General features: G+C 47.7%; 1 protein-coding gene across 1 annotated transcript in view; it reads right to left on the bottom strand.

Annotated features, from left to right (window-relative positions):
* The window catches only part of COL13A1 (collagen type XIII alpha 1 chain), a gene marked incomplete at its 5' end in the record, with an annotated part of 89,423 nt that overhangs the window by 49,535 nt on the left and 18,986 nt on the right, over positions 1–20,902 (bottom strand). The window contains 6 exons of the mRNA XM_084264842.1: positions 1,438–1,473; positions 5,219–5,269; positions 6,682–6,708; positions 7,356–7,391; positions 9,953–9,979; positions 12,614–12,621. Coding sequence (XP_084120968.1) covers positions 1,438–1,473; positions 5,219–5,269; positions 6,682–6,708; positions 7,356–7,391; positions 9,953–9,979; positions 12,614–12,621 — 185 coding nt within the window. The remainder of the gene's footprint in view (positions 1–1,437; positions 1,474–5,218; positions 5,270–6,681; positions 6,709–7,355; positions 7,392–9,952; positions 9,980–12,613; positions 12,622–20,902) is intronic.

The following is a 20,902-nucleotide window of genomic DNA, read 5'->3' as shown; positions in this document are numbered from 1 at the left end:
TGTCTGTCCCTCTACCCCTACGTGTCAATGAGATTGCATGGGCCGGGGAAAGGACACAGAGGTGGCATGACTCTCTGCCCTCCTGCTGAATCCCAGCAGGTCCCTGGCCCACTGGGTACTAGTCCAGCTTCCCAATTGTTTCTGCAGGGACCTGCTTGCTGTCAGCCCATTTCAGTGGCAATGCTGGACACAAGAAATGAAGAAAGGATGGGAGGAGGGAATTGTGGGCAACTTGCAAAAAAAAAAAAAAAAAAAAAAAGCAGCATTTCCAATTTTGCAGCATCCTGACAACTAGTGGGAAGTCAGCAGTTTTCTCAAGACTTTGATTTAAAAAGGCACCCCCATTTTGGGGGAAGAGGAATTTTTTTCGAATGACAAAATAATAAAAGTGTCCCATGGAAGAGGTGACATATACCTCAGCAGCATTTTGAAGGTACAAGTTGATGAGAAACAGGCTCTGCAGAGCGCTGTCCCACCCGGCACTTTCTCATGAGCTGGGTTGATTTGTTTTCTTCTCCTCCAAAAGCCAAAGACCACAAAGGCCTGGAGAGATCTGCTTCTCCTCAGCCTGGGGGCAGCTCACAGCCTCCCTTATTTCACAAAGGGCAGAGCCACAGAGCCGGGTCATACAGCTCAGAGGCTGCCAATTCCTCCTGTTTTCCAGGCCTGAGAGTCTCCCCCACAGACCTGCTCTGGCACATCGTGTATCCTGGAGCAGCAGCTGAGCTGCCTGGCCAGAGCCGGGATGCAGGGGGTGTTTGTTTTTGCCTTAGGCTTCCTAGTCATCCAGGATAGAATAAATAGCAACCGTTTGAGCTCTCCAGCAGCCTCAATGCTTCAGAGAGCATTGCCAGCAACCGTAGGACCAAAATGAAATGTGCTTCGTCCTCTCCTGGACTTGTTTTCTGTTCCCTTGTCCATCTGTAACAGCACTGGAGAAGAACCCCCCACCCCCTCAAGCTTTTCGTCCTTGCCCTTTGGCTCAGCCTAGCACAGTCCTCAGCTGATTTGTACCACACAGGGTGCCGTTTGGATCACAGGCGCTCACACCTATCACCTGAAGACTCAATTAAGGTTGGAATCTCACCTACCTAGGGCTTATTTTCTTTGTTTAGGGGTATTTCTTAGGATGGTTTTATTTTACTGGACAGATCTGGCTTCTGCTATGTTATTTTAACACTTGGTGGGTTGGGGTTTTTTTAAAATTAATTTCCTTTTGGAGTACTGTGGTTTGGGTTGGTTTCTTTGGTGTGTTGGGGTTTTTCTCCCCAAGTATCATATAAAAAGGGGGAAAAAAGAAGAAAAACAAATAAAGAAAAAGTTATTTTTTTCCAGTGATATCAGATCAGGTCCTATGTTTCAGACAGAAATTATGAGATACAGAGAGCATTAGTAATATTGGACACCCGTACCTCATAAATTAGCTATGACACTTACTGGGAATCCAGGAAAACCTCTTGTTCCGGGCTGTCCCTAGGAAGGATGAAACAGAGACAGCAGTTTAGAGGAACTGAATTGGATTTTAACTTACCCTAAGTCCTCTCTACAGAGCTTTTCCTCCAGCCTCTGCCCATTTATCCTGCGACTCTCTGAAGAGTTACCCAACACACAATTCCCCTCCAAGGGGAAAGTGTCTTGGGAAGGAGGGGAAATCTCTCATCCCCACTCCAATTTGTACAAGGCCAAGAAAATGTTGGAGCAGGTCCAGTTTGGACTGCAAGCAGTTTCCTTGAAATTTCTACATTAATTAAATGGGTGTCCCTAGCCCATACGCTAGGCTTTTGGAATATATTCCAGAGGCTGAGCTCATTTTATGGCAATTCTTTCTGCCATAAACCAGAGGTGTTTAATGTAGGGTGCTGCTCTGTGCAAGACAAACCTTGCAGGTCACTGGTGTCTAAATACAGCCATTCCTCTTCTCCTCCTCCCCTAATCTTGTGTCCCAGTGCATTTATTTTCCTCACAAATAATTCTGGAGAAGAGATTTCCCCCCCGCCTCTGAAAACTAAGAGAAAAAGTAGAGTTAGGTAGTGTGAGGAGAGGAACATGAGCACCAAGTCCTTTCCTCCGCCTCTTTCTGGCTAGGCAGCGTTGGCTACCAGTTTGGGATCAGGTACAGCAGACACTGGCTTGGGATATGCTTGGCAGCTTCTTCATCACCCACTTAAAAACAATGAAAAAGAGAAAATGTCCTGACTTAATTTTTCGTAGCTCTTCAGTTTCTGGGACCTGTGGCATCCCAGGTCAAAGTTACCCTAGATTTGTGGGCATCCAGTAAAGACACTTCTTTACTTGAGGACTTTTTTTAATCTCAATTTACCAAGAACAGCGTGAGCCAAGTCAGGAAGCAATACGGACCAGGCTTCAGCAGCTCTGGAAGCACACCCATGTAGACCGGAACAGCAGGATGAGGTAAATCCTGTACCACACTCATCGAGTGACCGTTGTGGCATCTTGCCTTCCTTAAAAGCCGTGCTACGGTGCCAAAAAGCCCAGGTTTCTTATGTGTTCTCATGCTTCGTTTTTGGGGAATAAAATGCTTTCTTAAGCAATCTGAGATATCATGACCAGACTGTTTGAATCCCACAAGGGTTTCCTAGGAAAGAGCTGTGTATAAACAAGGGTTTGCTTCTGAAAAGAAATGCACGTGGGTGCATGTCTGCCTTAACCAGAGAGATCCTCGTGGTGCTAAGGGAAGGGGAAAGAGGAGAAGGGGATGGATATGCTGGGCTGCAAGGCTGAGGTTTTCCACAGCGAAGCAACAACGATCCCTTGGGAGAGAGCTCAGAGCCACACTGGCAGGGAAAGCCTTCACCTTCAGGTTAAGCCTTCACCTTCAGGTTACATCTCCTCCAGCCTCTCCCATCTGCAGAGAGACTCAGTGAAGGTTTGCCCGTTCAGAGGATGGGGCCAAATAATGTTTTTCAGAGTCTGAGGGACGCCCCTACCACAACACGCCTTGTGTTGTGCTGAGCACTTGTGTTTTTACACACAGTGCTAGCAGGGCCTGATCCCAGTTGCACTGTTTTTTCAGTTCTGCAAAGTTGAACTTGGTCAGCTTTACTTTGCAAGATACGTAGAAAACCACCTGGTCCTGTTGGCCAGTGACCAGGAGGAAAGATAGGCTATAAATTAAAGGATCTGTCCACTGCTGGTTTCTGAAAAGGCAAGAATCAAGAAGAGCCTAGCCACAATTCATTAATTTTGGTTCCCTGCTGGACAACAAGTGCTAAAAAAAGAATTAGGGAGAAAAACCTGGAAATGGTGCAATTTGGCTTCCTCTGTAGACTACAGACTGCTCCCTCTTTCTCCTTGGAGTACGGCAGAGTGATTTGCACGGTATCAGGCCAAAACAACAGTTCAACGGCGAGTGATTCCAAGAGACTGTTTTTGTTGGGTGGCTGTTTTTCCTTGTCTTCTTTTTAAAATGTTGATCGCATGAAGTATGTAATCCCGGGAGCTGCCAAAATCATGGAGACCGTCTGTTTCTGCCACTATCGGCGCACTGTCCCTCTCTGGACAGAAGTTAAGCAGCTCTGAGCTCAAGCAAAAAGTTTAACCTCCAAACAGAAATCTGGAAACTATTTGTCATCGCACGTCTTTCCAAGTGGCCCCTTGGCCAGGCTTTCCATGTTTGTCTTCAGTGCTCAGCCATCCTTTTGACCTATCACCAGCTCCCCAGGAAATTGGATCATCATCACAGTAAACTCTGGGGGTGGAAGTGTGGAGTTGTGCCAATACTGGCACCTCAGGGCTTTGACGGGGGTAGGCAAAAGCCCATTTTAAATATCATTTGCCATCTAAGTTTTCTGTTGTTTTGGAGATGCAACACATTCTGCACTTTCCCAAACAGCAGCAAACGCAGTAAGGCAGAGCAGTGGCCCCCATCTCTGTTTGCCAGACCTACAGTGACAGGGACTTACGGCTTTTCTCTCCAGTTACTGTAATCACACCACCTAGGAGGCAAGAGATCTTCAGTGTTTGAGAAACAGCAAAAGCAATGGAGCGTTTACCCTCCAAAATCTGCTGCTTGTGAAGCAGGGTGGTCTTGCTCAGAGTTTGGCATGGAGAGCCCTGTCAGCCCTTCCTCCTCACCCAGCCACGCGGCCAGGGGCCATCTGCTGGGTATAAAACACTTGAGGAGACCCATTTGTGTCCTGGGCTTTGGTTCTGTCGCTTCTCAAACTCCAGCGTGCTGGGCAGGTGGGCCCGGGAACCGGCAAAGCTGTTTCTTATTAGAAACACTTATCATGGGGCTTTTGGAAAGCTAATTGGAAAACCAGATGTAGCCAAGTGTTCACACTGCCTAGGTCTCTCTCACTTGACCTCTGCTGTGAAACAAAAGTTGCTGGCAGCCCATCCTCTCTGCAGGTCAAGGATGGTGCTCTTCACAGGTTAATCAAAATCGGAAGTGCCCACTGGGAGGGAGAGAATTGAGTCCCCGGGTCTTTTTTCATGGAAATCTCCAGTGGAAGTTGTTCAGGGATGGAGTGAGGAGGACTGGCTGCACAAAAGCAGAGGCTTGACGGCTGAACCACAGTGCAGAAACCATCCAGCACAGAGGGCATGTGAATGCTCTAACATTCCACACTGGCCGCTTTTAATGACCCTGTCCTTGCAGAAAGCTTTCTCTTGGCTGACTCTTTGCACCTTTCAGGGACACTTCTGCTGGAAGAGCGTGCAAAATCCCACCTACGCTTTCCTTGGCTCCCCAGCCAGTTAAGGGACTTTCCAGATAGTGGTGACTGTGCTGCTGAAGAGTTTCCAAGATTTCTGGGTACTTGACCTCTGAAGAACTACCCAGCAGAGTTCCCCTGCTACCAGCTTAGTTCAGATTCTGCTCTTCTACAAAATCAAGGGGTTGGTCCTCTACTAATGGAACCAAAGGCTGAGATCAGCCAGGGCAGAATGCTTATTTTCTCCAAAAGTGGTAGCAGCCCTGTTGCAAGAAGGAAATGTGCCTCTTCCTTAAAAATATAGGAATATGGTTTCCTTGTAAGGGAAGGCTTCCTCGTTTGTTCTGAAGTATGAGCTGTAATTTCAATATATATAGTATATAATAGCAGTATAAAACCAAGCCTGGCTCAGCGTGGGAACCACATCATGCAGGGTTCTTGCTCTCTCCAGCTGATGCTGCGTCTTGCCACCCCTCCCAAGTCTTTCCCTATAACTTGGCCACATCCTGCATCAGTCAAAAATAGAGAGAAAAGCCACTTACAGGTGGACCGCGGGGGCCAATGACAGAGATGCCCGCTTCTCCTGGAGCGCCCTGCAGAGAGACAAGGGAGAGAAAAAGGGGTGAGTGAAGGAGGAGAGGAAAATACAAAGAGAATTAGATTCCTACTAAGACTGGGGTTAAATCAATGTGCTCGAGGTGTAAGACCTTCAGGGCTTGTGGGGGCAGCTGCCATTCTGGCAGCCCCCAGCTCTTGTCCCACGCTTTGGGAGAAAAGATGTCATTTGGAGTTATACTTGGATGTGCCAGAAAACAGAAGCTGCACAGCAAGAACAACTATAAACACATAAAATACTTTCTGGCAAAACAGAGGTTCTGCTCCATTACAAGTGCAAAAGATGGCCTGGAACCCTTACTGCTTCCTTCCTGCAAGTCTGGGAGGACTGTGTGGAGCAGAAGAAAGAGAAAGGGGGACACGCTGGGTTCAAGGGAAATGGGAGCTGCGGGCTGCCTCCAGAAATGCCATGCTTGTATGCTTCTCAAACTCAGTCGGGATGTGGATGAAAACAGCAAAGTCCTTGCTGGAAAAGAAAACAGTTGCCTCTCCAGCTCCCAGCCACCCACAACGTGCGATGGGCAAGACACATCCCTGTCTTTGGAAAACATGGCTTATTCCTAAGACGCAGCTCCAGAAGTGCCATGGGCTGGGGAGCCTTGAGATGGAGCATCCCATAAACCAAACAATCTAGGAGCAAGCAGAGTGCTCTGCAAAACAAAGCTGGAGCCTGCCAAGAACCTAGGACTCTCACAAAGGGCTTTGGGGAAGCATGGGCAGTTAAGAGTAATTTTTCCCTTGTTTGTATCTATCTATCTACTGTCCCTTCACATTGAAAGCTCTTGGTCAGCTCCAATGAGCAAGCAGTAGCTTGAAAGCAAGGGAGGAGAATCTCTGTCCTACCTTGCCCTGCCCTGTTGTATTTTCTGTCTTCTATGAATAGGAGCAAGTGGGCCTGGTGTGGCAGTGCCCTGCATGGATGCAAGATAGCATCCCACAGATTTAAATCATACCATCGCTTTTCCCTAGGAGAACTAGGTCCCACCGGGTCAGAGATAGGTGGCTGAACTACCATTTTCTTCCTTGGACCAGGAATCTGGCTAATTTGGGAGGTGGAGGGCAGCTGCAGGTTGATTAGGGCAAGCAGGGCTGCCAGCAGGGAAGAAACTCAACAGTTAAAACCCAGGAAGCCTTGAGGGGAGCCCTGCATGTACCCACTGGCTCTTGTGCTGTTAGTAAATTGTCATAAACAAGAAACACTGCATGTTCAGAGGCTGAGTAGCCTGGAAGGAATTTGGGAGATAAACTTGTGCTGCTGGGGAAGAGGGGGCAGCCCAGGGGGGTGAAAGCCCAAAGCTGGCAGCAGCAGCCATGACTGTGACCAGAGGTCTTGGGCTGGCACTCACAGAGGGCAGCCAGGAATGCTCTGGGCTGCAAGGAGCCAACTCACCTTCTCTCCAGGTTGCCCTTTTAATCCCTGGGTCAGTGACACCCATCGCAGCCACATGCAAGAGGGTGCAGAGGAGAGAGAGAAAGAGAAAGACACAAACACAGGCGTCAGTGGCAAGGGCACGCTCTCCCACCCCAAAACCCTGGCTATGGGGCTGGGATGAGTAGGGTGGTCTCAGCTCCTGTCCCAGCCCTCTTCCCCATCCTCATCCTGAGAAACTCAAGCAAAGAGCAGCTCCAAAATACAGCGCTCAGCCAGGCAAGGGATGTCTCCCCTTGTTCAGGACAGGGTTATTTGGAAAGGGCAGCTGCCAGTGGCAGGCAGGGGTGTGTGTTAGCAAGCCCACAGGTAGCAAGCCCAACCAGTGCACGAGGTGGCAGCAGGAGGCACCCAACCCGGGTGCAGGGGGAGGAGGGTGAAGGGGGGGATGGGTGATGCTGAACCAGAGAAGGGTCTGAATCATACAGCCCAGGGGATGAAAACACACCCCCTCAGCATATAGGCAACTTGCAGGCTGGCCACCCTGCTGGGGCTAAGAAGATCCTCTCAGGTGTGAGGCTCAGGGAGGGTGGCTTTTCTCAGGCTGACACCCACCAAGGATCATCCTGAAAGCCTCCCTAAAATCTTGAAGTTTGGAAGATGGGGACAAGACACGTGAAGAGATTTTGACTTACCGGTCTCCCAGGGATTCCCATTGCACCTTTGTCTCCCTGGCAAATAAGGCAAAATTGAAATAAGGTAATTGAAAACTGGCCATAAAGCTGGGTTATAAAACAGCACAAATGAGCTATGCCTCAGATGTGCCTTGGCGCTGCTGGTAAATGTCTCCAGGGATTTTGAGAGAGTGAGAAAACAAGTTACAGAGAGAGGAAAGTGTGCTTGTGTGCGCCCAAACCTGTCTTTAAGAATATGCAGAAAAACACCAGTTCACTTGTGCATGTGATAAATCACACCTCACAATAGAGATGCCACATGGCAATTTAGGCAGCAAAAGAAGGGCAGGGCAGGAGCTTTTCAACCGAACAAAGTATAATCCCAATTTCCAACACTTCATAAAATCTGGGTCCTGGGAACTGGCTTCCTGCAGTAGCTAACTGTCATGTTTTTCTCTTTCTTTACCAAAGTCATCTGGGTGTTAGCTACTTATTTATAGAGTTATCACTTTAAAACAGGATTCTCTTTGACTTGAAAATATGGTCCTGTCCAGAAGCAAGAGAAAAATGTGGGAAAACAAGCTGACACAGGAAAAAGCATGTCTGGAGGAAGACATATGACCAGCTGTGTTCAGTGTCCTCTACTCCTTTGAGATGCTTCCCAGTGGATTGTCAGGGTGTGAACGATCCGAACAGCAGCTTGGGGAATGACTTTGGGTCAGGCAACACTGAACAGAGCCTCATAAACACAAGACTGACAAGACTGGCTGCAATCTTCTACAGCCACTCACCTAAAATGCCGTTTTCTGCCTCTTATAGTTAAACTTAACTATGCAATTTTTTTTTAAAATTACATATATATGTATAAAGTCACCTCCCACTGCATTCCTGGTCACCAAAACTGAAGGCTGGGCAGATTTTGAAGATAGTAGCTAACTGCTGAAAGGACTTGATGATTACATCTTCAGAAGTCATGTAGCTTCTGCTCTATAGTTTGCAAAAGTGACGTGATAATAATCTCTCTGTTCTGTATCCAGCAATGCCTGGGGTTTCCATATGTAAACCAGAGTGTCCCTGACAGTGACTACCCGTGTGCGTAAACACAAACCTGGTTTTCGGGCCTCTGCAGCTGGAGACACCAGCCCCGTTTGGTGCCACCTCTGTGTGTCTTCCCCCACATTCAAGCCCAGCATTCGTTAACGTAGTCAAAAATCTCTGGAAGGGGAACACACTTAACTCTCTCTGTTTTGCCACGTGTCCGCAGAGGCTATTTTGGCTGCACATCCCAGAATCTGACATCAGTGCCTGGCACCAAACTGTTACCTGGTGGAAGCCTAGCTGCTTCCCTCTGCAGAGGTACTGGGGACATACATTACTTTCCACGTACCACAGGTTTTGACAAATTGAAAACCAATATATGCTCTGCAAAAGCATCCCTTGCAGACAGACAAAACGCTAAACAGCTGCTTGATTTTAAAATCTAGAGATGACCTACTACGTGAAACTGCTTTCTTCTCAGGTTTTAAGCGGGTTCTCAGTCCCACTAATGTTTGCCTATATCTGTGTGCTGGCAGCAAGCAAAACTCCCAGTGTCAGCTTCTTGCCCTGGGGATTACTTTGTGGCTGCTGAGTTCCCCTGTGTTTTTAGTCCCCTAAATGCTGCTTTCATCCAGAGCTGAGCTCAGGCTGATCTTCCTCATGGTTTGAGGTAAAGGACGATTTTGTTTCTGCTGGCTCTGCTGTGGCTGGTGCCCAAGCAGGATGAGACTGAGGACCGAGTTCAAGGCTGAGCTGTGTCAGGTCTCCAGCGAGTACCTGGTGTTGGAGCTGAACACGACAGCATTTGGTATGCAACTGCACAGCATTACAGCACTCCAAGCAGTAACAGCAAAGGAGGAGCTACTGGTAGGACAGCAAATAAATGCCAGATGTTTATAAGGAAAGGTTGTCTGTGATAGGGAGCCAAGGAAGAGCACTCAGTGGTGGATGATACCACGTAGGTTGGTTACAAAGTCATGCAAAGCTGCCTGCAGCTCCCACAGCGGAGCTGGATGAGTATGAAAGGCAGCACACAGCCTCTGCTCTGAGTCAGGGGGAAAGCCAGCGGCACGGTTTGCATTTTGCTTGCTCAGAAACTGCCTGTTATGGCTGGTGCAGTTTCCAGGTGAACAGGGAGCCAGGGCTAGGAAAGCACGCAGCTGTCACCCCGAAACCCACGCTCCTTCCTCACTAATGGCGATCTCAGAGGCAGATAATGTTATTATGGACTTCTGCATTTGTCCCAGAGTGACTCAGACTTTTAAATCTTTCTGCAATTAGCAAGACCCATTAGCAAGAACACTGCATACTGCACCTCAGGCTGACAAAGGCATCTTCAAAAGTAGTGTGTTTCTCCCATGCAGGGTGGGTCACTGGGATTATGTTGCACTTAAGTTTGGTCCTAACTAAGCTCCTGTGGTCCCTACTCTGCTATGAGCCACGTTCTGTTTGCAATACACTACTCCACCTCAGGTTTGCCCTGAGAGATGACTACCTTTTTCCAGGTCACACTACCCAGAGTCCTACTGATGAAACAAATGCCAGACAGCATGAAGGAACAGAAAGAAAGAAATATATACCGGGATCCCTGGTCTTCCTGTAAGGCCCTGAAACAAGATACAGTGAAATGGCAAAAGTTAGCTTCAAACTCTGAAGAGAGGGCTCCATAAAGAGATGAAATCACATGTCAGGGTTTAGGAAATGGAATGGTTAAAAAAAGCTTTCCACAGCTCCTTGGCCATCAGCTCTCATTGCTTTGGTTTCCTAATCTCCTGTTTGTGAGGTTTGCTCTCCTTTCGGCATGGCTCTACCCACAGCCCTCCACACGGGCTCTGAAGGTATCTGCAAGTCCATGGAGAACAAGCTAATTACAGGGCTTTAACTTTCTTCCTTAGTTTCCATCTGCTAAATATTACTTTTTCATGTATGGAATTGCTGCAGTTGCCACAGAAATGTTGCATGTTCAGAAATAGGAGAGAAAATGTCCGTGAGAGGATCTTTTCCTTCGGATGTGGTCCAGACGGTGAAAGAGTCCGGGAACCTCAGGACTATTGCATGATTTCATCATTTCCTTCCTTCCTTTGCCCCTTTCAGTCCCAATCTCGCCAAACGTCTTACATGACTCCAGGGTGCCCTTGCCTTCACACCACGGCCTCAACTGACTTCAAGAATAGCAGTGGGAGCATCTGTTGGGCAAGAGGAGAGCATGAAGGCCCTTCAATCTTTTGCCACTGGGGTGCTGCTCACCCACTTCCCTGGCTTTTCTCCTGGTTGTCCTAGACTACAAGCAGGAAGGACTCAGAGTGTTTCTGATGAGTATTTCTGCCCACCCCCATGCTCAAGCTGACACTAGCACCAGCGGTTAAGCCCTGCTGCCTATCACGTTGCGTTTTGCAGACTGGGAAAGAAACCCAGGAGAGAAACGTGGGGTCATCAGTGCTTTGGAGCTGCTACCCAGAACGATGTGTATGGATGGCCAAGGCAGGAGCCCAGGTCTGTTGCTCATAAACTTGAGTTTCCATCCGGTTTTAATCACAGGAGGAAGAGGAGGGGAAATATTTCATATGACAACACGGAAGACTCTGCTTGACTCTGAAACAGTGAACTTTCGCTGACGGTGACTGAACCAGCCTCGCTCACCAGCTGAACAGAAACCCCAGAGGTTCTGAATGAGACGAGGGTGCTGCTAGCCCAAGATAAATTCCACCTTGGCTAATGATGCTCAGTCTGCCCGACTTCCTCTTGTTATTTCCATTGGCTGTAGCATTCCTTGCAGCCCGTCCTGAAAGTCTGCATGTGGAGACAGGTTCAGGGGTCACAATAAGCTGGGATACAGTAGCATGTATTGTCAGCACTTCTCTGGTGGTCCCACGTGTTTCTGCCAGACTTCAATCTTTCATTACAATATTAAGTTTCTAACCTTTATTGCTGCAGAGAAAGCCTAGAGCATGCGTCTTCCTCACCCTGCAAAGGCACTCTCTAGGAGTGTCTAGGAGACGTCTGCATTGATCTATTGATTTCTTTCCAGTTTCTCACAGCAATAATAGAAATGCCAACACCACCACTGATGTTGTGCTCCATCCCTTCGGCGCCAACATGTGCCTGCTTGGCTGGAATGGCGGGGACACCTCTGGCTGGACTCTGCTTGCAGCCCCCTCCTGGTAACCCAAAGCTAACCTGAAACACATCCACTTCAGCAGCCAGTCCTGAAAGCCCCCGGGATCAGCTATCATCGAAGGTTTGCGTGAATCGGAGCTTCCAGCTGCAAAATGCTTTCAGACCTTCTAGCCTGGAAGGTGCAACTTTTTGGAAGATTGTTGTCATTAAACCGGGCTGCACTCGTATATTTGTGGGAGTTCAGTCTATAGCATTTCGACTTGATGAAAGGGGAAAATAGGTTGTGCAGCAACTACTTCTCCTCAGAACATCATCTGCAAACTGTTTAAGACATTTTTGCATGAGCAGGCAAAAGATGACTACCGTATGTTTAACTTCTCACGTTCCTTCACAGAAACACAGTATAGTGACCCTATTGTACATGAACAGAAACCATTTCCTCTGAAAGGACTGTGCTAGAGACAATATAGCATTTCTTTCTAATCCTGAGAGATGTCGATACATTGCCTCAGTCCTTGCATTGCCGCCCCTGGTTCAGCGTGGGTCTCTTAATAGCTGTAAGAAAGCTGCTGCAATAACAACCTAGCTATTTTCCTGAAGCCTGAATCGTCTGCACTGAGGTTTTGTGTTAGCTAACATTTGAAAAGGAAGCTGTCAACACAATTTTTACTTGGAAATTGATAGTTGTGCAGCTACACTTGAAGGCCCAACAGTACCGTAAGCCCTGATGAGTAGTAGGGACTGAACCCCTACAGCTCAGCTCCCAACACATGCTTGTGATGTGTTTTCGCAAACACATCTCATTCAGCACGTGGCATCCATCGCACACGATGCCAATTCCCCCCAGGGCAACTGGTAACACACTGATATCCATGCCCCTGGCGTTTCCCATGTCCCCATCCCTGTGGTCTCCCCGTCTTACCCTCAGAAGCTGCAATGCAGCAGAGCAATCCCACCCCAATACGAGTCCTGAACACCCACAGTACTTGCTGTTCGGGAGATCCCAGGGCGCCAGGAGTGCATAAGCAGCTGCTGCACCAGACACCACAGACAGGAGACTGTTAATTCACACCCCACAAACTCTGCACCAACAGCTTCTAAAACCATACAGATTTGGTACTTACAGGCGGACCTGAAAGAAGAAAAAAATAAGCAAGAATTAATATTTTAATGCAATAAACTCTAACAAGACCAGTTAGAGACACACATCTTTTGGAGTCGATTCTGATGCTGATCTCGTTTGCTGATGCACTTTCACCAACTCCCTGACTGTTAATGAAGGTATCCTCCAGTGACCAGGACTGCAGAGCAGCCTCTGAAAACCTCGCAGTGGTAAGGCCGTGTAAGTCAGGCTTTCAACACCGTCATGATCATTTTGTGTCCTTTGGCACATGGGGGTCCCCTCAGACCGCAACACCACTGAGCATGGGGGACTTGTTACTTGTGAAACTCCCTGCTGACCCCTCAGGGTTCAGAAAGTCTCAGCTGGGGAGGTGAGAGCACCTTTGCTGCTCAAATGCCTACGCATTTGCCATCAGCATCAGCAACCTTGCAAAGGTATGAAAAGGTTAACAAGAAAACTACAACTATTAAACATATCAGGTACCTTTTCTCTTCAGTACAAGCTCATTTTCCCCTTTGTTTCTGCCTCTGTTCCCACAGGAGCCAATCTGCCCCCTTCAAAGAAATTCCCTCAAATCTTTCAGGGTTTCTTTCATTTTTGGAAGCTGCCAGTGTGCAGCACTACATCTTCCTTGTACGGAACCACTGTACAGTCTGTATCAGGGCTCAAACAGCACACTTCTTTCATCAGTTCCCGGAAAATTCCACACAATCCTGACAGATATTGTGTGTGTGTGCGGAAAGAAACCCCTGGACTCACTATTTTGTGGTTTTCTCACCGTGGGAGAAGCAAGACATACCATACAACTGTCAGGGGTTTCTACATTTTCCATACTTTGTAGACACACTGCTTTCTTTTTTTATTTTACATAAATTGCCAAGAAGTAAGACTAAGCAGTATAACAGGCGAGCTGACAGATAACAGGCAGCCACTTCTTTGCACGGGAGGCAGATGTTATGGTGAGCACCTGCAGAATACGTCGTCATCCTGAAAATGCCCCTGGCCCACAGTCCATAAAAGAAGCTGGAGACTTTGGACAAACAAACTTTTCGTTGCTGGAAATCTCTCACTTAGCATGACTCCTTCGTACCAAGGACTATGGCAAATGGTTCAGTTATCAAGCCTAAAATTGCACCGTCGAATGCCACTCTCAGACTTTTGCGCAGCTTCCACAAAAAAAGGGGTGCTTCTGAAAGGATACCTTTTTGGTTAGAATTAAAAAAAGAAGTTTAGGATCTTCATTGTGACTGACAGAGCTAAGGTTAACATTCACAGTCAAAAGGCTCAGCAACTCAAAACCACCCCAGCCAAATTTAGGACAGGAGCTCAGGAGCGACCTGGATTTGGTTGGTCTGGCAATCACCTATTACCAGTGTTGGTCCTGAGGTCGCTATCCTACCTGACATGCCAAATCTAAACAATAAAAGGGGTTCTGGCCAGACTGTTCATTTCTGAGGGCAAGGTCAGACTCAGATGCAGGAATCCTAACTTATGCCAGACTGGAGGCAGGGGTGGGTGGAGAAAAAGGAAAAAATTCTGAGCCTGGCTTGAATGACAATACAGTTTTGCAAGAGAACTGTTTTGGAGAGATTTTGTTTCAGAGTGAGTGCTCTGTCACAAGGTCAACTATCACAGCTTGCCAATACACGGACTTTATTTCCATTAGCAATGCTATAGAGCCTTAACAACCCACCTACCTGTCTGTGCAGGCTTGGGGCACTCATGGACTACATGAAGCAAAACACTTAGCTAACATTTAAATAAAAATTTGAAGGCAAGCAAACCCAGAGTCATCCCTGTCCTTCCAGACAGCAGCACAGCCTGCAACGGTATTGCAATACCACTGAGAAGAAACATTAGCTTTTTGTTTGCTCCAGAAGCTACATCCACAGAACAGAGTAAATCAGCGATGCTGGCAGCACTGAGCCCATCAGGCCACACCCACCCCACCCAGATCAAAGGCAGGATGAATACTGGAGGCCCATCTTTTGTTATGTGCCCTCTATAAAATTAATGGTGATGTGAAGGGCAGGCTGCACGGTCCTATGTAAACACACATCAGTGAGCCGCAGGGATGCTGTCTTGGCTGCAATAAGTCAGTCAGTAGAGACCGTCCAGGGACTGGGCTTCAAATGCTGAGACCATCCATGAGACCCAGGAGAATGCAAAGCCCTGGGATATACTCAGTTCTAAAAGCAACATCATCTTGCACGGGCTGGAGGAGGGAAGATGACCCGAGGACAGCGGGGAAGGAGGAGATGCTGCTGGATAAGCTGTTACAAAGCACCGGGGATTTTACATAGTGAAATAATGCTTCAGCAAAGCGGATTTGTCATGTTCTGTCATGGTGATTAACGAGAAGGCCAAGCGGAGCTTCTAAAGAGCCTTGGTCTTTAATATAACAAGAAGTAATTTAACGCACATTAGAGGAAAGAGCGGGCTAAGGAGGGAAGGGAAGCTCGCGCCTCCACTCGCAACTGCTCCAACCACCGCTGTCCAGGCTGAGCTAGGCACCACCGGCCACGCTGTGTGCAGTGTGCTGGGCTTGCCCCTGGCCAGAGGTCCAGCAGAGCTATCCTGCCCTGCTCAGAGATGCTGACAAACCCATAAAAGCCAAGGAAGCAAAACTGCGAGTTGACCAAGCTGCGTGGGACCCTTCATGGAACCAACGTGAACTGCAGCTGAGTCCCAGCAACACTACTCCAAAGAGCTCCACAAACAACCAAGAGCCAACCACCTCAACAGCCACCAATGCAAATCATACCCATGGGGGTGTTCCTCCTTTCCCATGTTTACAGCAGGCTCTTTTGGGGTAATATGGAGGTGGTGATGATTAAGAGAGGAGTTAGATACCTTTTCCATAAAGAGCCAGCAGAGAAAGTCCTATGAGTCAACAAAGCAGAAACCAAAGCTACTGTGAACATTTTTAAGCCCATTTCATTGCTAACCCCAGCCAGCAGACAGACCCAGAGCTCCCCGGTCACCAAATTCCTCAGCCTTGCATGGGAGCCTTCATTTGTAATTAGCACCTCCAAATCCTGTTAGTTTTGAACCCGATCTTGCCAGGACCAGAGCAAAGCTGGTGCTGGTGTGCGGGCTGCAGCACGGCTGTCTGTCCACACCGGGCAGCTCAGGAAGCATCTCTCTGCAAGGCACTGGAGGGCTGTAAGCGACTGCGATTGCTGTTTATCCAGCTGTGGAGCTTGTCAAGCAGCAGGGGACAAAGGAGGGGATGGAGCAAACATGTCAGGAGTGGACAAGTGGGAGGAAGCAGCAGCCTCCTGCAAAGAGGAGACCTCCAGAGTACCTTTGAAAAGAACATTGAGAAAACAAAGAATTCTTGTGGGGGTACCTGGGGTCCCTCCAAACATATGGTCCTCTGGAAATTAGCACCATCTGCACTGTCCCTTCTTAGCTGGTCTGGCTTTTATGCAGATAGAAACTTTCCTTAAAGGATCTCTGCCTTTCCTGTAGCCCAAATGAGCAGCCACGGTCTGCAGACAGGACGAGGCCACCTTATCGCACAGATAGAGGGGGTACACCTGTGATTTACAGCAGGGCCATGCCACAGAACCCTCTGCTCACTTAACCTTTCCCACGGCCTGTTCAAGCAGTGGCTATCCAAAACAGAGCTGCACGGAACCCTTTTCCCTCACCCATGCGAAAAGATAAAAAGCCACTGACCACGCTGCAGCCTCCTCAGGTTCATAAGGAGTTGTAAGTGGGTTGTATTTATCCTAAACTGGAAAGTCCCATATCCCAGAATATTAGACCTTAAAAACTGGACAGTATTACAGCAGGACAGCGTGATGTGAGACGGTCTGCTGATGGCAGAGATATCCTTCTTCAGACAGCAATGCTCTCTGGGCTGATAGGATCATCGAAATGATCCCATCCATTTATAAGGGGAATTTCCTGATGTCTGGAAAAGTGTCCATTCTTAAAAGGCTCTCAAATGCTGCTGCTTAACCTTTTTTTCCTCTCTGACTTCTTGGATTCAGGCAGCCCAGTGTCTGCAACGTGGGTGTTTTCCAGCCTGCTCCAAAAGTTCACATATGAGGTATTTTTTTTTCTGCTCTATAGCATAGATGAGACAAGGAGGAAAGAGAAGCCACATAAAGACATCATTGTTGATTCCTTGGGTCATCCTCACTATACACTCCAGCAGAAGGGGAGATGTAAACATGTAATCCATCCCTGTGAGGAAATCCAGCCATTTCACAGACCCAGAAGGCAGCCTTAGCGAGTTAGAGAGATACAGTTACTTCCTGACATTCAGGACTATGTTAATTGATAACAAAATAGCTGTGGCCAGGCAATTAGTTATGAAATGCTGATTAAAATGTCAACAGCCCGAGCACGACCTTACCAAGGGTGGCAGGGAGCCCCCTGTGTGTGGCCTTGCAGGAGTTCAGTGCTGCGTGACCCCCTTTTGGAGCAGGCAGACCCCAGTTGGGCGCGTGGAGCCCCAGATGGCAGGTTTGGCATTTTTTTAAAGACTGGCCACATTGTGGTTTTCACACAACAGATCCAGGGGACTCATCGTTTTTCAGAGGTGTCTTCTCCCTACCTCCATCAGGGGACAAGCGATACAAGGGGAGGCAGAAAGAGCATTCACTCAGAGAACTGTAAGGGCAAAAATGCCACATGCCTTGCCATAATTCAATATTATTCATTGTAGGGGAAATTAAAGACAACAGAAATCTTCAAAACAATAAGAAAAATTTAAAGCAACAGTGATTATCCAACGTTTCAGGCGCGGTCAGCAATAGCAGACAATCTGGGTGTGTAACTCCCTCCAGAGAGCACAAACCCCATGGAAAGGCCAGACCTCTCTGTCCCCAAAACATGCCCCTCTTGGCTACACCGTTACAGAGCTTCAAGGGATTCTTCAAAGGATGGCAGAAATGTTGGACAGCGGAGAGGCTATCAGGATTTCACTGCCAAAAAATGCCAGCAACGCTAAGTTGAGGCACCAGGTTATGCCAGTCACTCAAGCTCGCCTCTGAAATCAAACCCATGACATCACCGAGACTCAGCAGTTAATATCAGCAGCTGTTGAGGATAAAAGTCACTGCTTAGGCACTCCGAGTATCCCCGCACACCACCACCAGCACCTGCTGAGGAGAAGGCCTCAAGGGTAGCACCAAGGGAAGTCCATGGGAAGCCGTTCCCAAAGCAAAGAACGAGGTGGATACTTGCGGTAAAATTAACACGATTAAGCAGCAGTCTCAAAAACAACAGAGAGCATCTGATGGCAGAACTAAGCCACAGACTCCAACTTCATCTCCAAGCATCTGCTTGTTTCAAGAAACATCTAGAAGGATGACAGGAGCCACTCAGCCTCCAGAACCAGAAGAATCCAATGAGGAAAATCTGTGCTGTTGGCATAACCGCAGTGAGGCCACTAGACAGATTAAAGTGATTGAAGAGGAGGGTTCAACAACAGACAAAAAGAACGTTCTGACAAACATTTAGGAGAGCCCCTTGTGAAAACAAAGGGCAGGAAAGGGCCAAGAGTAGATGTCCCACACAGCACTGGCTGCACCCAGGACCAGCACAGTACCTACGGCAGTGCCAGGGGAGAGATGGTGGGACGGCCCGGCACAGGGCAGAACAATGCTTGTTTTGGGCAGGCATCCATGGGCCAGAAAGCTCTTTCCATAAAGCAAACAATCACATTTATCCCTGCCATGCCAAAGCACTTAGCACCACAGAAAGCAGAGAAAATAGCCAGGAAGGGCCCCTGGGGTCAGCTCGCCCAGTGGATTTTCACGCTTCAGATTTGGGGGCCTCCTCAGGGTTTTCCAGTAGCAGTGCAGACCCCTGAATCATAAATTGAAACCGGATGGTGGCAGGCTCGTTCGGCTCCCCCCCACTTTCTGCCAAAGAGCCAGCCTGCCCCCAGGCTTGTGCAAACCACCAGCTGAAAACCGCTGCTCTTAACTATCCCCTTTCTCTTCCCCCTTCTACCTCCCCTGAGCATACCAAACAGAGATTAAAGGATTCCTGGGGAATGAGGGGAACACAAGATGGAGGAAGGAACATCTTCAAAGCAACCAAAGAGAAAAAAAAGTCTCTACCTAACCCATTTGGGCAAATATTTCTCTAACCTGTTGCTGTCCTCTGGGGATGGAGACACCACACTCTTCCCTAGCAATCTGGGCCAGGCAATACCCATGCCATGACTCACAAGGCCATATTTATTATCTTTCTTAGACACTGCCCCAAATTTCCAGTGTTATTGTTTAAGTCTGACCTTTCTGATGCGCAGCACACTTGAAGAGTTTTTTTTCCTCTTTCTTTTTTGCGGTCACCTTTTGTATGTTTGAAGTCTGCTGTCCTGTTCATTGCTTCTGTTTTCTCTTGTCTTTAGACTAAACAAAACCTAATTCTTCCAGTCTCTCTGTGTTTTCTGGACCTCTGGTGGTGCTCATTGCTCCCCCTCAGCAGCCCATTTGCCTCTTGAAGTGTGGTTCTCAAATAGCAACCTGCTCTCTGGCTCATTGCATGAGTCAACGGCCAACAACTTGGTGAAGGCAGAAGACATGGTGTCTATTTGCATTATCCATGGGGTCTTAATCACAGAGGGAAACCGAGTGCCTCCATGTCACCACCTCTGCCTTGCCCTTAACTTCTGAAACATCACTTATCCCCCATGAGCCTTCAAAGGCTCAGAGATTTCTTACAGTGTTCCTCTAAAAGGGTGGTGTCCTTGCTGTCTGGCATGACCTGCTCTCGTGCTTCAACAAGGGGAGAGGTCTCATCTTCACTCAACCATCAACTTCTTCAGCATTTTCTTGGTTTCTTTCACCCTAAGCTTACCCATAATTGCATACCCATTCATTTCAAACCCTTTCAGCTTTTTGTCTGCCTTGAATTCCAGCTCACTGAAGAGGTTATAATTCTCCTTAGCTGATCCCTTCCTATAACTCATTTGCACTGGGGCAATTTTAACTCATGCCTTTAACAGAGTTTTCCTGACTACTGCTGAGACTACTCAACTTCTTCCCCAGCTCTTACTCTCCAGGGGCACTGCCCCACTAATTCTCCAGCTTCTTCTGTGTCTCTGAAGCCCACTTCACACAGCTAGACACTTCCACAGGCACCTTGCAACTCTTAGTCTTCAGACACACATGCCGATGCAACTACTCCCATAAAAGCCTATTCTTGGCAGAGTAGAAGTTTGATAGCCTCTCTGCAGCTTCCACCCAGCTATGCCCTCTAACACATCTTATTCCATGCCAGGAATACAGAAGGTAGTGTCCAAAAGTTCTAGAGATCCAAATCAGTTTGAAAACTGCAGCTGGTTACTCAGGAGAAGTCTGGTATTCCTCCTCTGAGGAGCTGACCGCTTCTTCAGCACTTAGCCAGGCCCTGCACAAGCTGTGTTCCTCAGAGAGCTGCAGAATTAGGAAGGAACCACAGGGAAAAACTGGCCAAAACAAATCATGGCTGGATAAAGCAAAAACCAAAACCCATGGCCCTTTTCCTTCCTGCTCAAAGTTACAATCTCTCTCTCATAACATGGCTGTCTGGGAAAAGTAGAAAGTTGGAACTTACAATAGCTAATAATTATTTAAATAAATTCTCCAGTTATGCGCTTAAAATTCAAATGACACGTTTTATTCACTTGTCAAATCGCATAGATTCATTTTCTTCCTAAACAGTTTTTGCAATTAGCAGCTGATTTTAATACTTTATTTGGGGTTTTTTCCTAATTTTGTTATTCTTCCGTCTTTTCCATCTGCTCTTTTCTTCCTTCCTCCTTCCAAAATACTTTGCAACTTTTATAACAGCAAATTCTGTCACCTACCCAGGGAGGAACAAAAGACCACTGTGTTCAATTTATCTTTTAATAGACTCCTTCCTCAAATACCTCACGGACTGCCAGTACTGTCTTCCAAACCCTGCCTCACACCCTTTTGAGTTATGAAAATGTTTGGGAGGGTCTTTCCTTTACCCGAGACGGTTTTCCACCCGAGATGATTGATAGCTCCCAGTTACCACTAATTACCCTATCAGCAGTTGGACATAAGCCTAGCCACAGCACTCTTCCTCCAGAGGCCAACAATGCATCCCTGTCGCTCGTTATCCTCCTCTTCAAGGATGAAATAAACTTGACTAATTAGAGGCACCATAAATTCTTCCTCCGGGCTCTTCCCTGATGCGCTGCCTTGTTTCCAAAGAGAGCATGTGGAGAAGAGCAAGGCTGATGCTTGTGCTTCCAAAAGGAAAAGTGTGATGGAGTTTCTGAGCCCAAGCGGGTTTGCTCAGCATGTTTTATCAC

This window comes from Gallinula chloropus, assembly GCF_964237585.1.
Source record: "Gallinula chloropus genome assembly, chromosome: 5".
NCBI classification, from domain to species: Eukaryota; Metazoa; Chordata; class Aves; order Gruiformes; family Rallidae; genus Gallinula; species Gallinula chloropus.
Note: the sequence above shows the minus strand (reverse complement) of the source record. Positions and strands in the feature narration are given on the sequence as shown.